Source organism: Salmo salar, chromosome ssa24, assembly GCF_905237065.1.
Source record: "Salmo salar chromosome ssa24, Ssal_v3.1, whole genome shotgun sequence".
Taxonomy (NCBI): Eukaryota; Metazoa; Chordata; class Actinopteri; order Salmoniformes; family Salmonidae; genus Salmo; species Salmo salar.
Window position 1 is genome coordinate 24,736,910 of NC_059465.1, and position 16,367 is coordinate 24,753,276.

The following is a 16,367-nucleotide window of genomic DNA, read 5'->3' on the forward strand; positions in this document are numbered from 1 at the left end:
ACAGTACATTACAGTGGGGGAGTGACCATGTGTTGATTAGAGTAGAGCAAGCATGGCTAAAGAGAGAAGGCTGAGCATAGTGGTGTATGCATAGGTGGGCTGAGTAGGGACATGCAGTAGTGTATAAGGAGAGACCATGAGAAGAGTGAAGGATTGCAATGGACATGTTAGAGAAGTAGCAGAGAGGACAGCATGGACATAGACAGAGTGGAGAGACAAGCAGGCTCTTACTTGTTGGCCTTCTCCTGGTCGTATTTACACCGCAGGTCCAGCAGGTCTGTCTGGGCTGTGCTCAGAGCTAGAAAGATAAAGGAAGGCCATTAGTCATGATGTCCTTTCGCCACAGTGTCCAGAAAGGACCATCGGACAAAAATACTCACATGAATGCAGCACTTTGATCCTCTCCTCGGCCTCACCCAGTCTGTCGGCCAGGGTGGTATCTGTGTCTTCAACCTCCCTATGAGGAAGACACAATGTCTAAGATGACCAAACTTTCATAGACTCTCAGGAATACAGCACACAATACTGCATTGCATTCTGTTTACATCCAGGTCTATTTTCATTGTACAGTATATGACTGATGAGGGCTGTTCTAATTTTTGTCTTTATTATACACATCATATCATGTTCACAGGGGTGTGAAGGAGGCGAGGACCAGGCCTGTGTTTCTCACCCCTCTGTCTGACTCTGGATCTGGTGGTTCTGCTGGTTCTGCTGAGGTGAGCCTGTGGCTCTGAAGGCCTGTTTGCTGTTGGGAGTCATCACACAGGCGGTCCAGCTCGATGCCTCCCCAGCTCCTGATGCTGCTGCTGGGCCGTCCTCTGTGTCGTCTGTGGAGAAGAGAAGGATAGGAGAGGGAGAGGAGTACAGATGAGTGCTGTAGTCATCTGAAGTGAGGGACCACAGAGAGAGTGCATGGAACAGAGACATCCTTGTGCGCTTGGGTTGGAAACAGAACAGAAAACTGGAAAATAACAACATTTTTCAAGGAACAGAATGAGGAACAAAAGTGATTGATACTGTTCCGGAACAGAACCGTTATTTTAAAAGCATGGGAACAGGTTAATAACGTTCTTTTTTACGAACATGTGATTTTTTTCCCAGTCACAACAAATAATACGCAACAAAGCACCTATGCAAATCCCTCACTCTGTCACTCAGAAACTTATTCCAGCATCTGCCTGTCAGCTGAAAATAGGCTACCTGCCCCGCCAAAGTATAGTCTACTGTAGCCTACTGACGTTACAAGCGTGATTCAGAAATTAGGGAGAGAGATTTTTAATAAGAGAAGAATGGATTCACTTTTTCAATGCTAATTAAGGATACTATAGTTATTACGCTTCACATTGGATTTATTAACGACAAAAAGTTAAGACGTCGGGGAACAGTGGAACGAAACGACAAAAAATACATCTGTTCAGAACGAAACAATTGGAAAATAATTTCTGTTCCAACCCCTGCTTGTGTGGCTTATAGTGTGTTTTTGCACAACAAAAATACTTTCTTAGATGTTTTTCTCTGAAAAAGAAATACTTTACAACTTTGAACAAACAAGCAGCAGTGAGCTGGGCCTGGGCCCATTCTGGGGTGAGTGCTGTGGCCATGGCACTGACCTGGCTTGTTAAGGCACTCCAGGTGTCTCCTCCAGTGCCTGCTGACCTCCCTGACCAGAACCTCACTGTCTGGGGCTGAACACTGCAGCTGCTGCAGCCTCTCCTCCAGGGTGTGTGTGGCCTCCAGCACAGGAGCTGGGTCTGAGAGAAAAAACACACGAGATGGAGAGGAATTTGCTATTTTTCTATGAACCATTCCACACAAAACAGCCACTCACAAATAAAGAGAATTGAAGAGCTTGCACATTGTATTCGGAAAGTATTCAGACACATTTACTTTTTCCGCATTTTGTTAAGTTACAAACTTATTCTAAAATAATGTTGTTGTTTAGAGCATCCTGACTGTTTGCATCACTGCCTGGTACGGCAATTGCTCTGCCTCTGACCGCAAGACACTACAGAGGGTAGTGCGTACGGCCCAGTACATCACTGGAACTAAGCTGCCTGCCATCCAGGACCTCTACAACAGGCAGTGTCAGAGGAAGGCCCTAAAAATTGTCAAAGACCCCAGCCATAGACTGTTCTCTCTACTACCGCATGGCAAGCGGTACTGGAGTGCCATGTCTAGGACAAAAAGACTTCTCAACAGTTTTTACCCCCAAGCCATAAGACTCCTGAACAGGTAATCAAATGGCTACCTGGACTATTTGCATCGTGTGCCCCCCCCAACCCCTCTTTTTTCCTGCTGCTACTCCCTGTTTATCATATATGCATAGTCACTTTAACTATACATTCATGTACATACTACCTCAATCAGCCTGACTAACCGGTGTCTGTATGTAGCCTCGCTACTTTTATAGCCTCGCTACTGTATATTGCCTGTCTTTTTACTGTTGTTTTATTTAATTACTTACCTATTGTTCACCTAATAACTTTTTTGCTTTTTTATTTATAGTAAGTAAGCATTTCACTGTAAGGTTGTATTCGCGCGCGTGACAAATAAACTTTGATTTGATTTATTCAGGCCAAAGAATCTTGATTCTCATGGTCTGAGAGACTTTAGGTGCCTTTTGGCAAACTCCAAGCGGGCTGTCATGTGCCTTTTACTGAGGAGTGGCTTCTGTCTGGCCACTACCACAAAGGCCTGATTGGTGGAGTGCTGCAGAGATAGTTGTCCTACTGGAAGGTTTCCCCATCTCCACAGAGGAACTCCGGAACTTTGTCAGAGTGACCATTGGGTTCTTGGTCACCTCCCTGTGCAAGGCCCTTCTCCCCCGATTGCTCAGTTTGGCCAGCTCTAGGAAGAGTCTTGGTGGTTCCAAACTTCTTCCATTTAACAATGATGGAGGCCACTGTGTTCTTGGGGACCTTCAATGCTGCAGACATTTTTTGGTACCCTTCCCCAGATCTGTGCCTCGACACAATCCTGTTTCGGCACTCTAAAGACAATTCCTTCGACCTCATGGCTTGGGTTTTGCTCTGACATGCGCTGTCAATTGTGGGACCTTATATAGACAGGTGTGTGCCTTTCCAAATTATGTCCAGTCAATTGAATTTACCACCAGTGGACTCCAATCAAGATGTAGAAACATCTCAAGGATGATCAATAGAAACAGGATGCACCTGAGCTCAATTGAGTCTCATAGCAAAGGGTCTGAATACTTATGAAATAAGGTATTATTATTTTGATTTTATTTATTTGTTTTCGCTTTGTCATTATGGGGTATTGTGTGTAGATTGATGAGGAATTAAAAAAAAAAATCCATTTTAGAATAAGGCTGTAACATAACAAAATGTGGAAGTCAAGGGGTCTGAATACTTTCCGAATGCACTGTACATCTGGACATAATGTAAAAACGGTAAAGTATAAAGTTCAACACTTCAGTCAAGCTAATTTCATTGCAGTCTATTTGATCAAATATAATGAGATATCACAATTATCCTGTTGCTGCTGTCAAAATACTTATCCTATTATACAACTGATGTCAGGATCTTTAAAATGTAACTTTTAAAATTGCCTACTATCCCAAATCCTGCATGAGACAGTACAGGACAGTACATCAAATGCGCTCCTTCACAGCAGTATCAACAGTAGGAGACAGAATCCCACTGAGAAATTGTTCCCAAGAGTGTCTCTGGAATTCACTCAAATGAGATGCCTTTGAAAATCTCACAGGCTGGGCCTAATGACATGAATAGACTAAACTACTGAGATCAAATTCAATGGAGAGCATCACCTAAATGTATAAATTCATTAAAAAGTAAACCGCATAGATTGCAGTAGAATATGACACACACTTTAGTCCCGAGTATACACCTAAACAAAGTGTGGAAAAAGTCTGCTCCTGAAAAGAACAGAAAAAAAAAATTCTTTAGCACAACAGAGGAGCTGCTTTGCAATGCATGTGCAGCAGCGCTGGGCCCATGGGGCCAACTAGGAGGCTGTTTCTCTGCTAACAAGTCTCCTCTGTATCATTTGATCATTTAAATTATTATGCCAGGAATTCTCAGGAGGAGACTCGGCACTCCACATCACAGGGCTGTTTTTAATCTTCCCTTCCCTTTCTTCCCCTCCCGAAAAGTTCAACAGCTCTGAGAGAGAGAGCTGCTCCTGTTGTGTACCTGCCTGCCGCACACCAAAGGAGGTGACTTCTAGTGCCAAAGCACAGAGAGAGGGGCTCAGGGGAGCTGTCTGACAAGGAGGAAGGAAGGATGTAGAGACACACACCAGCCCTTTAAAACTCCAAAAGAGGAGGGAAAAAAAAAGTCGCTGCTTTGCTGCACAAACTTTTCTCCCGCAGCTTTCATCCGTTCGTCTTTCTGCTGCTGTGTGGATCACAATCATATCCTTTTATAGCATGGGCACAGACAGAACTGACTGTTCAGAGAGCCTAACCACAGACGTTTACACTTCAACAGACACCACTGAGACAAGACAGCTATGTCGAAACAGGCCACAGAAACACAACAGTCACACGTACAAACCCTTATCAGAGACGCACAAGTTTAAATAAGCAATTTGTTGAAAGACTTCCACAGCCACTTGACATATCTGAAGTTTCATCAGAAACACTTGGTCAGAGATAACTGATTGAACCATTTTTTCCCAGGACCGTTTACAGTCAAATGAGCCTCCTATGTGTCTGTGTTCACTGTTACACCAACACTGGAGATATTGCATCAGTCACATGGGACATCACACTGAAGAGAAGAGCTCTTCTTAGACAAACAGGATGACTTAAAACAGTGCTATTCACATCGACCCACTGTCACAGAAATCCCTTTATTAGACTCTTTTCCATATATCCTTTTAACCTTCCATGATCAAAGCGCAGAGATTACGTAAGGGATCTCTCACACGTGGACAAGCAGGGATTATCAAGCAGTGGCTAAATCAAATTTAAAGTGAAGGTGGATAAACTACACGACCAAAAGTATGTGGACACCTGCACGTCGAACATCTCATTACAAAATCATGGACATTAATATGGAGTTGGTCCCCCTTTGCTGCTAAAACAGCCTCCACTCTTCTGGGAAGGCTTTCCACTAGAAGTTGGAACATTGCTGCGGTGACTTGCTTCCATTCAGCTAAAAGAGCATTAGTGAGGTCGGGTACTGATGTTGGGCGATTAAGCCTGGCTCGCAGTCAGCCTTCCAATTCATCCCAAAGGTGTTCGATGGCGTTGAGGTCAGGGCTCTGTAGGCCAGTCAAGTTCTTCCACACTGATCTCGACAAAACATTTCTGTATGGACCTTGCTTTGTGCACGGGGGCATTTTCATGCTGAAACAGGAAAGGGCCTTCCCCAAACTGTTGCCACATATTGGAAGCACAGAATTGTCTAGAATGTCAGTGTATGCTGTAGCATTAATATTTCCCTTCACTGGAACTAAGGGGCCTAACCCGAACCATGAAAAACAGCCCCAGACCATTATTCCTCCTCCACCAAACTTTAGTTGGCACTATGCAGGTAGCGTACTCCTGTCATCCACCAAACCCAGGTTCGTCTGTCGGACTGCCAGATGGTGAAGTGTGATTCATCACTCCAGAGAACGCGTTTCCACTGATCCAGAGTCCAATGGTGGCGAGCTTTACACCACTCTTAGGCTTGTGTGTGGCTGCTCAGCCATGGAAACCCATTTCATGAAACTCCCGGTTAACAGTTATTGTGCTGACCAATCCACAACACTCAAATGCAACACAGGAGCAGCTTCAGTAGCAGGTTTATCCTGTCTAAACCACAGAGGTTTAGACGGTCATTTTTACCCACAGCGATGAGGCATTTTAATGAGTGTAGGGCTGACCCCAATTAGTCGACTGGTCGGTCAATAGGCTGTTGGTCAACCGAGATGGTTTTAGTCGAGCAGTAATATATACACATACACACACATATATACACATACACACACACACACACACACACACACACACACACACACACACACACACACACACACACACACACACATATATTACTGCTCGACTAAAACAACGTCGACAGTGAAGAGGCGACTCCAGGATGCTGGCCTTCTATGCAGAGTTCCTCTGTCCAGTGTCTGTGTTCTTTTGCCCATCTTAATATTTTATTTTCATTGGCCAGTCTGAGATATGGCTTTTGCTTTGGAAATCTGCCTAAAAGGCTAGCATCCCGTAGTTGCCTCTTCACTGTTGACGTTGAGACTGGTGTTTTAATGAAGTACTATTTAATGAAGCTGCCAGTTGAGGACTTGTGAGGCGTCTGTTTCTCAAACTAGACACTCTAATGTACTTGTCCTCTTGCTCAGTTGTACACCGGGACCTCCCACTTCTCTTTCTATTCTGGTTAGAGCCAGTTTGCGCTGTTCTGTGAAGGGAGTAGTACACAGCATTGTACGAGATCTTCAGTTTCTTGGCAATTTCTCGCATGGAATAGCCTTCATTTCTCAGAACGTGAATAGATTGACGAGTTTCAGAAGAAAGTTCTTTGTTTCCCGCCATTTTGAGCCTGTTATCGAATCCACAAATGCTGATGCTCCAGATACTCAACTAGTCTGAAGAAGGCCAGTTTTATTGCTTCTTTAATCAACACAACAGTTGCAATTTTAAAATGCTACACTTGGATTAGCTAACACAACGTGCCATTGGAACACAGGAGTGATGGTTGCTGATAATGAGCCTCTGTACGCCTATGTAGATATTCCATGCCGTTTCAAGCTACAATAGTCATTTAAGCTACAATAGTCATTTACAACATTAACAATATCTACACTGTATTTCTGATCAATTTGATGTTATTTTAATAGACAAAATTAGCTTTTCTTTCAAAAACAAGGAAATGTCCAAGTGATCCCAAACGTTTGAACGGTAGTATATACATATATGCGCCCATCTCAGTGAACTAATCCATTGCGGAGGCCTAAACTAAAAGCCAATTTATGCTTGAACCGAAAATATGGTTGGAGGCTCCATGTAAATAGAGGTTGTGACGTAATCCTGGAACCTCCAGAGGCCAAATCGAGCTCTGTACCACATCACCATGCCCCTCCCAAATGTTGCAACAATGCGGAGAGCTCTGTATTGCTCCGCATTGACATGATTGGTTGAAGGTAGGTGGGCGCGGCACATCCTGTATAAACATAAACGCACTTCCTTGACAACAGCTCTGCACTGCTCCGTGATGCGCAAGAAGTGAATGCCCTGACTTCTGCATTATCACCGAGAATCTGCATGGCCAATGCAGACGTCGGATTTACTATGCACTTCTCTATCGCCAAATTGTTCGCGTTTGATTGTTAGTGTATATTAATTCACCATTACATATGTCGTTAATTCCTTTAATTTCTAATCTACAATGTTTGTTACATTGGTCACGGTAATTACTTTAATGCATTCAATATTATTCCAGTCTTTCCGTTCTCATTGTCTGAGTGGACACATTGTTTGCAGAGTGCACAACCTATGGTACATTTGTGAGAAACAAGTTTTGATTTATTTCATTCCATTTACAAGTTTTGTCAATTTAGTCATTGTCTTTAGTTTGGTACTCTCCTGTCAATGTTGAGTAGGGACGCGCACGCATAGAAGTAGCCTATAGGCTACCTGCAAAATCTTTCCAGCTCTCCCTTTCGATAACCACTCAGCGTGAAAGCGGAAAATGTCATGCTCTGATCCAGTGGAAACGTCATAAAATAGGCCTACCTTATTACTTCTTATCAGCGCTTGACAGGGACTGAAATAGGTTCCGGTACTCATTTTGGGTGCTGGTATTGTTTATAATTAGGTGCAAGAGCGCCACAATACTTTTGAGCTAATATTCTATAAGAGAAACAGAAGCTCAAGCAGTAGAACATTTGAGGTGCCAATACTCAGCTCCGGTGAGCTCCTCCCCACGTCAAGCACTGCTTCGTATCCCTTGAAAATAGCCTCCGCTCACTGCGGAGTAACTGGGGGCCCAGAATATTTTATGCAATGTTGCAGACAGGACATGTGCAGCCAATGTGATTTATAGGATATTCATTTTCATCAGGATGTTTTCTACCTGCAGGATGCAATGTTTTCATTTGTTGGCTTTATGTAGGCTATTTTACTGAAACTGTTTCACGAAAATGTACATATGAAAACCATGACTGGCACGCAGATCGGTAGAAATGGTAAGATACATTGGCATTCAACATGAGAAAGGTTGCTGACTCCTCATGTAGCCTATTAACTTCAGGAGAGTGATGGCAGAATCTGCGAAAGCCAGCAGGAGGAGAATAGTTGGGTCAGCTAAGGTTTTTTCTTCTGGTTATCTAGATCTCTGGCGCCCTCGTGAGGCATGTCTTATTTCATCAAACCGTAAACTTTAAGTATTAGACAAGCTCAGTGCATATAGATGATTTTATTAAAACACATAGGGTGTGTCTATATATGGAAAAATACACTTAAAAAATGTCGACCAATCCATTGGTAGAAAGAACAGACCACTTTCGGTGGACCAAGATTTTTTTTAGTCGGGGACAGTCCTAAAGGAGTATAATTGATGAACTGTTTTATGAGGTCTTTCTATAAAATGTATTTTTTGTTGCCTGTTTCCCTCCAGAGTAGGATAGAAAACAGCACTTGAATCAGACTATTCTTTTAGGGATACTATGGTTTGTGCATGTGCCTTTGTGTCTTAAAGTGTTTTTTTTTAAACTTATTTTCTTCATGTGTTGGTCATTGTAGGTCATTGATGATGCATTCCGTGATAAAACAATTTCCCAAGTTGGGATTAATAAAGTAACACTCTACTCTCGGATGTCGCTTGCAGAGGCAGTATGGAACTTGGTAGTGAGTGTTGCAATTGAGGACAGACGATTTTTAGGTGCTTCTGCACTCGGCGGTTCTGTTCTGTGAGCTTGTGTGGCCTACCACTTCGGGGCTGAACCATTGTTGCTCCTAGACGTTTCTACTTCACAATAACAGCACTTACAGTTGACCGGAGCAGATCTAGCAGGTCAGAAATTTGACAAACTGACTTGTTGGGAAGGTGGCATCCTATGACGGTGCCACGTTGAAAGTCACTGAGCTCTTCATTAAGGCCATTCTACTGCCAATGTTTGTTTATGGAGATTGCATGGCTGTGTGCTTGATTTTATACACCTGTCAGCAACGGGTGTGGCTGAAATAGCCGAATCCACTAATTTGAAGGGGTGTCCACATACTGCTGTATATATAGTGTACCCGTTCGGTAGATCTGTATACAAAATGAACCCAGTCAAAGAAGAGAGCAGCAGGGGTACTCTGAGGGACCAGGGTGTAGCTCTGAAAGACGGGCAATAATTTGGGGGAGAGTTAAAGAATGCTGATAATGAAAGAGAACAGGGCTACTAATTGAAGTTGCTAATATGCAGTGCTGGATATTCCTTTAAAAGCAAATTACTAACCGTAAATCTTTACTAAAAAGGGAATATTAAATAATTGAATGGAATTGTACACTATCCTGCCATTATACCTAGAATTACTTCATCCCAATCATGAAGCGAACCATGGCCGACCCACCATTATGTACAGAAGTCAGTCATATCGTTATCTATGCAAATACAGTTAATTTTGTAATTCAGCCCTTATCTTAATTATGGCTGATTGGACATCTGCCCTGAGGTCATGATAACAGAGCATAACAGCACCTCATTGAGGGTCATAAATCAAAGCACATTAATACATCATATTCTTCAGTGAAACATGGTTCATTACCACATGAATCACAGTGACTGGGAGAAGGTGGGGATGAACAGAATGTTATGAGGAGGAGGTGGTTCAGAGGACACACACACGCCTGCTGTCCTCGCAGTATACCAGCAAAGACAAGTTGGCATTCAGGATCCAGGCATCATTTGTACTTCACCACAGTTGTTTAAAAAGTTCTACCTGGTTTGGTGTTATTGTGTAAGCTATCATATAATCTATGTGTGTATGGTCTCATCATCTATATTGTTTACACTGTGAGCGGAGTTTGCATCAGCGTTACAGATGAGATAAAGGGCTTCCCTGGCTGGTTCCTAGCAGCCACTGGTCTGGTATTACTCTGCTATTGCTCATCCCTCAGCAGGGGGAAGCCCTCTGGGTGCTGGGTGCTTCTCCTTGACAGGCCAGGGCTAGCCTGGTCACCACAGATCTGTTTGTGCTGGATAGCTAACTCCTATGGTTGTTCCTATGGAGTTGGATATAGAACAGGCTTGGCCAAGGCCCACTGTGTTTTCGTCCACATAGAAACTGTGTCTGGTGGGACAGACAGGTCCCAAACGTGTGTCTAGGTGGGCGGTGGTGGTGCGTGGGAGTGGACGAGGGTGGCGTGAGCCAAGACAAGCAGGTGTGTTGGGGCGGTCCGTCTTGGCCCTGTCAGCGATACACCATCATTAGGCAGTGTGGGCTCAGCGGGGTGCACCACTACGTCTCCCTGGGCCCTGTGTAATTACGTTCTGACATAATTAACCCAGCAAGCCCATTAGCCAAGCGCTGGCTGGCTGGAGAGAGGAAAAAAACTCTATAATTATGTGTTGTGCGTGTGTTAATGAGGCCAGCTGTGTTCCCATCATACAACACGAACAAATTAATTTATAAGGCTGTGCTTCAAGGTTTTTTTTATTTTCATTCAAAACAGTCTTGTTTTTGTTTTGTTTTTTTCTCCAAGTGGTCTTCAAGGTCCAAAAACATCCTTTTCTGCTGTTGCAACAAACCGTAACACTGTACATGAAGAGTGTGTTGTCATGGACCGAAACTAGGTTGACTGAACTGTTAGTCCTTAGTTCAACCTTCAAAGACAAAGTGCATCATCAAAATGGCTACCTTTGAAAAAGGTTAGCTTTTTTAAATTAAACTAAAAAATAACAAACAATTGTACTTACAGAGTAGGGGAGTCTCCATCCAAAGCAGCCGTGTGGGGACACTTTTATTGACTAAAGTCTAATAGTCTTTACAAAGTCATCTATTCTTTTAACAACTGCACAGTCACTTGCACTCACAAGGTACAATTATTTAATGTCTATCCTGGTTTCAACCTAGATTATATTGATTTTTGTAGCTACAATAAAACCATTTAACAAAATATTAACTTTGACGACCTATGAAAAAATAAAAAAATCCTAATACTACAGTAAAATCAGTAGGTTTCTGTGCTGTCTTTTCAATAATACATACCTGATATTCAGAGAGCAGAACAAACGTTTGTCCCTTGATGTTTTGATGTGAAGAAGAGTGAAAGAGTGATAGATAAAGAAACAGAAAGAGAGCGAGAAAGATAGAGTAATGGTGAAAGAAGAGTCTCACTGACAGACAAGCTGAAAGAGACAGTCTTTAACATGCTCTGCTGTATGTGTTCCACACATGCCTTTGTCTGGCAGACTGAAGGACATAGACAGCATTACATCAATAACTAGTGTCTCTACAACAATGTCAAAAGACACTCTTAGATACATAAACAAAAAACTAACTCCACCACTTTAATTGATAGAGTAAGCATTCATGTTTTCTTTCTTCGTTACAAAACCAATAAGCAATAACTGTTTAGTGAACAACTGAAGTCATGTAGACTTCAGAGCTTGAGTGTCAGTCTTACCATTATATAGACTATATATACAAAAGTACGTGGACAAATTCCATTCAAGTATTCAATATTCCTTTTATAGGAAAGATTAACGGTTAGAGAATTGCTCTTAAAGGAATATCCAGCAACTTCAATTAGTAGCCCTGTTCGCTTTCATTATCAGCATTCTTTAACTCTCCCCCAAATTATTGCCCGTCTTTCAGAGCTACACCCTGGTCCCTCAGAGTACCCCTGCTGCTCTCTTCTTTGACTGGGTTCATTTTGTATACAGATCTACCGAACGGGTACACTATATATATACAGCAGTATGTGGACACCCCTTCAAATTAGTGGATTCGGCTATTTCAGCCACACCCGTTGCTGACAGGTGTATAAAATCAAGCACACAGCCATGCAATCTCCATAAACAAACATTGGCAGTAGAATGGCCTTAATGAACAGCTCAGTGACTTTCAACGTGGCACTGTCATAGGATGCCACCTTCCCAACAAATCAGTTCGTCAAATTTCTGCCCTGCTAGAGCTGCCCCGGTCAACTGCAAGTGCTGTTATTGTGAAGTAGAAACGTCTAGGAGCAACAATGGTTCAGCCATGAAGTGGTAGGCCACACAACCTCACAAAACGGAACAGCCGAGTGCTGAAGCAACACTCATTACCGAGTTCCAAAATGCCTCTGGAAGCAACGTCAGCACAATAACTGTTCGTCGGGAGCTTCATGAAATGGGTTTCCATGGCCGAGCAGCCACACACAAGCCTAAGATCACCATGTGCAATACCAAGCGTTGGCTGGGGTGGTGTAAAACTTTCCGCCATTGAACCCTACCTGTCTGAAAGCATAGTGCCAACTGTAAAGTTTGGTGGAGGAGGAATAATGGACTGGAGCAGTTGTTGATGGTTCGGGTTAGGCCCCTTAGTTCCAGTGAAGGGAAATCTTAACGCTACAGCATACAATGACATTATAGATGATTCTGTGCTTCCAACTTTGTGGCAACAGTTTGGGTAAGGCCCTTTCCTGTTTCAACATGACAATGCCCCCGTGCACAAAGCTAGGTCTATACAGAAATGGTTTGTCGATATCAGTGTGGAAGAACTTGACTGACCTGTACAAAGCCCTGATCTCAACCCCATCAAACACCTTTGGGATGAATTGGAACGCCGACTGCGAGCCAGGCCTAATCGCCCAACATCAGTGCCCGACCTCACTAATGCTCTTGTGGCTGAATGGAAGCAAGTCCCCACATTAATGTTCCAACATCTAGTGGAAAGCCTTCCCAGAAGAGTGGAGGCTGTTTTAGCAGCAAAGGGGGGACCAAACCCATATTAATTAATGATTTTGGAATGAGATGTTTGACGAGCAGGTGTCCACATACACTACATTACCAAAAGTATCTCTCCCTCTCCACACACACACACTTCCTCTCTGTTCTGAGCACACACTCTGCCGGTCCCTCTGGGTTCTCTGCTCCACGGGGATCCATTGGAGAGGCCCAGCTCTTTTATGAACATAATGGATTATTAAGCACCTCAAACATCTCCTGGGCCTTTGTTTATTACTGCTCTTATTAATCACTTGTGCATAATCTCGTCCCGCCCAAAGGAGCTTTCATTTTCGATACCGCCACAAACATGGCACACACACATAGCTCTCTGAGTTCCCTCATCTTCTATGGAATGTACTCAGCAGCACACTTATTATAAAAATCCCTTCAATACCTTACAGGCATCCATAAGCCTCTCTCTCTCAGGTGTCTGCCAATGTATATAAAGAGATACAAGGGGAAAGTAATACTATTTTAATAGAATAGGGTCAACACAAGTCAATAACGCTCTGTTCTTACAACCTTGGAGCCAAAAGAAATAACTAACGGACTTCAATATGTACTGCACTTACAATCTCGCAGGCCAAGGAGACTTCAATACATGAATGTTCACTGTGCAATGATGGAATTGTGTGTATACAGTAGTTGTACCTGGTCCTTGAACCTGTACCATGCAGTAGTATTTTGTCACCACTAGCAAGCACTGTTGGCCCAACGTTTCAGCTGATGCAGATCTCAGCCCTGCCAAGGGCCCAACAAACATAAAACACACAAACAAACGCAGGCGTGCACACACACAAACATACGAGTGCATTCAGATCAGCACCTCTTCACACACAGTAAGTGAGCTCCCTGCTCAGATGAAAGGTACTGTGTTATTCAGGAGAGATGGAGGCAGAGCGAGTGAGAGGGGGATGGGTGATCCTGAGGGAGGAGTGTGAGTAAAGAGAGGGGAGGCAGAGCAAACACCTGAAGCGCCAGTCTCAGGGCTACGCTCCTGGCGACAAGGCCAGCTCCTCTTCTCACAGTGACAGGTAAAAACAGCAAGGTTCAAACGCCGTCTCAGAGTCAGAGACACTCACACAGGGGGGAGAGTGAGGGATAGAGATGAGGAGAGATCAGGAGAGACCAGGAGAGATGACAGGAGATCAGGAGAGACCAGGAGAGATGAGGGGAGATGAGGAGAGACCAGGAGAGATGAGGAGAGACCAGGAGAGATGAGGAGAGACCAGGAGAGATGAGGAGAGATCAGGAGAGATGACGGGAGATCAGGAGAGATGAGGAGAGATCAGGAGAGATGAGGAGAGACCAGGAGAGATGAGGAGAGATCAGGAGAGATGAGGAGAGACCAGGAGATACCAGGAGAGATGAGGAGAGACCAGGAGAGATGAGGAGAGACCAGGAAACCTCAGGACTACCTGGTATGATGACTCCTTGCTGTCCCCAGTCCACCTGGCCGTGCTGCTGCTCCAGTTTCAACTGTTCTGCCTGCGGCTATGGAACCCTGACCTGTTCACCGGACGTGCTTGTTGCACCCTCGACAACTACTATGATTATTATTATTTGACCATGCTGGTCATTTATGAACATTTTAACATTTTAACATCTTGACTATGTTCTGTTATAATATCCACCCTGCACAGCCAGAAGAGGACTGGCCACCCCTCATAGCCTGGTTCCTCTCTAGGTTTCTTCCTAGGTTTTTGGCCTTTCTAGGGAGTTTTTCCTAGGGAGTTTTTCATAGCCACCGTGCTTCTTTCACATGCTTTGCTTGCTGTTTGGGGTTTTAGGCTGGGTTTCTGTACAGCACTTTGAGAATATCAGCTGATGCACGAAGGGCTATATAAAAATAAATTTGATTTGATTTGATTTGATTTGAAACATGAGGAGAGACCAGGATAGACCAGGAGAGAGGTGTAGCTCTGGAGAGCCAATGCAGTCATGGAAACTGTCACTGTTTTTCACATTCTGTGATGGAGAACTAGTTTATTTACACTGATCAAAAGGTATGGAGGTGAAAATAGAAACAACAAAGCATTGTATACAAGTATTTTTCCAGGCCTGATGTGTCTTAAAATGCATGACATTATCAAATCAAATGTATTTATATAGCCCTTCTTACATCAGCTGATATCTCAAAGTGCTGTACAGAAACCCAGCCTAAAACCCCAAACAGCAAGCAATGCAGGTGTAGAAGCATGGTGGCTAGGAAAAACTCCCTAGAAAGGCCAAAACCTCGGAAGAAACCTAGAGAGGAACCAGGCTATGAGGAGTGGCCAGTCCTCTTCTGGCTGTGCCGGGTGGAGACTATAACAGCACATGGCCAAGATGTTCAAATGTTCATAAATGACCAGCATGGTCAAATAATAATAATCATAGTAGTTGTCGAGGGTGCAACAAGTCAGTAACACAAGAGTAAGTGTCAGTTGACTTTTTCATAGCCGATCTTTGAGAGTATCTCTACCTCTATTATGATTCTGGTGTGTGACAGTTGGGCTTGGAGACCCAATAATAGTTGTTTTACTTGTATAACATTTAAGGTGTTCTCATTGCTCAGACCATATACAAAAAAATATACTGTTCCCCATAAAATGCATAGGATGTATTGGAGTTGCCTCATAGAGCATGCTCTGTAGAACTGTTCATGATACCGGTCCAGGTTGCCATAGTCACATTGTCGTGCTACATGTATTTCTTTGTCACAGGAAACAACACCACTCTGCACCACTCTGGGTGGTACCACTAAAGCTAGCTAACTTCATGATGTGTTCATATCCTACAGTGAGGGAAAAAAGTATTTGATCCCCTGCTGATTTTGTACGTTTGCCCACTGACAAAGAAATGATCAGTCTATAATTTTAATGGTAGGTTTATTTGAACAGTGAGAGACAGAATAACAAGAAAAAAATCCAGAAAAACGCATGTCAAAAAAGTTAGAAATTGATTTGCATTTTAATGAGGGAAATAAGTAATTGACCCCCTCTCAATCAGAAAGATTTCTGGCTGCCAGGTGTATTTTTTATACAGGTAACGAGCTGAGATTAGGAGCACACTCTTAAAGGGAGTGCTCCTAATCTCAGCTTGTTATCTGTATAAAAGACACCTGTCCACAGAAGCAATCAATCAATCAGATTCCAAACTCTCCACCATGGCCAAGACCAAAGAGCTCTCCAAGGATGTCAGGGACAAGATTGCAGACCTACACAAGGCTGGAATGGGCTACAAGACCATCGCCAAGCAGCTTGGTGAGAAGGTGACAACAGTTGGTGCGATTATTCGCAAATGGAAGAAACACAAAAGAACTGTCAATCTCTCTTGGCCTGGGGCTCCATGCAAGATCTCACCTCGTGGAGTTGCAATGATCATGAGAACGGTGAGGAATCAGCCCAGATCTACACGGGAGGATCTTGTCAATGATCTCAAGGCAGCTGGGACCATAGTCACCAAGAAAA

At 43.5% G+C, this 16,367-nt stretch overlaps 1 protein-coding gene across 5 annotated transcripts in view; it reads right to left on the reverse strand.

Moving 5' to 3' along the window:
- Positions 1 to 16,367, reverse strand: part of LOC106585474 (homeobox protein cut-like 2) — a 114,827-nt gene that overhangs the window by 13,508 nt on the left and 84,952 nt on the right. For all 5 annotated transcript variants that reach the window (XM_014171709.2, XM_014171711.2, XM_014171710.2 and 2 more), the window contains 4 exons: positions 1,614 to 1,754; positions 674 to 830; positions 381 to 457; positions 232 to 298 (listed from right to left, as the gene is read on the reverse strand). In XM_014171709.2, the coding sequence (XP_014027184.2) occupies positions 232 to 298; positions 381 to 457; positions 674 to 830; positions 1,614 to 1,754 (442 nt within the window). The remainder of the gene's footprint in view (positions 1 to 231; positions 299 to 380; positions 458 to 673; positions 831 to 1,613; positions 1,755 to 16,367) is intronic.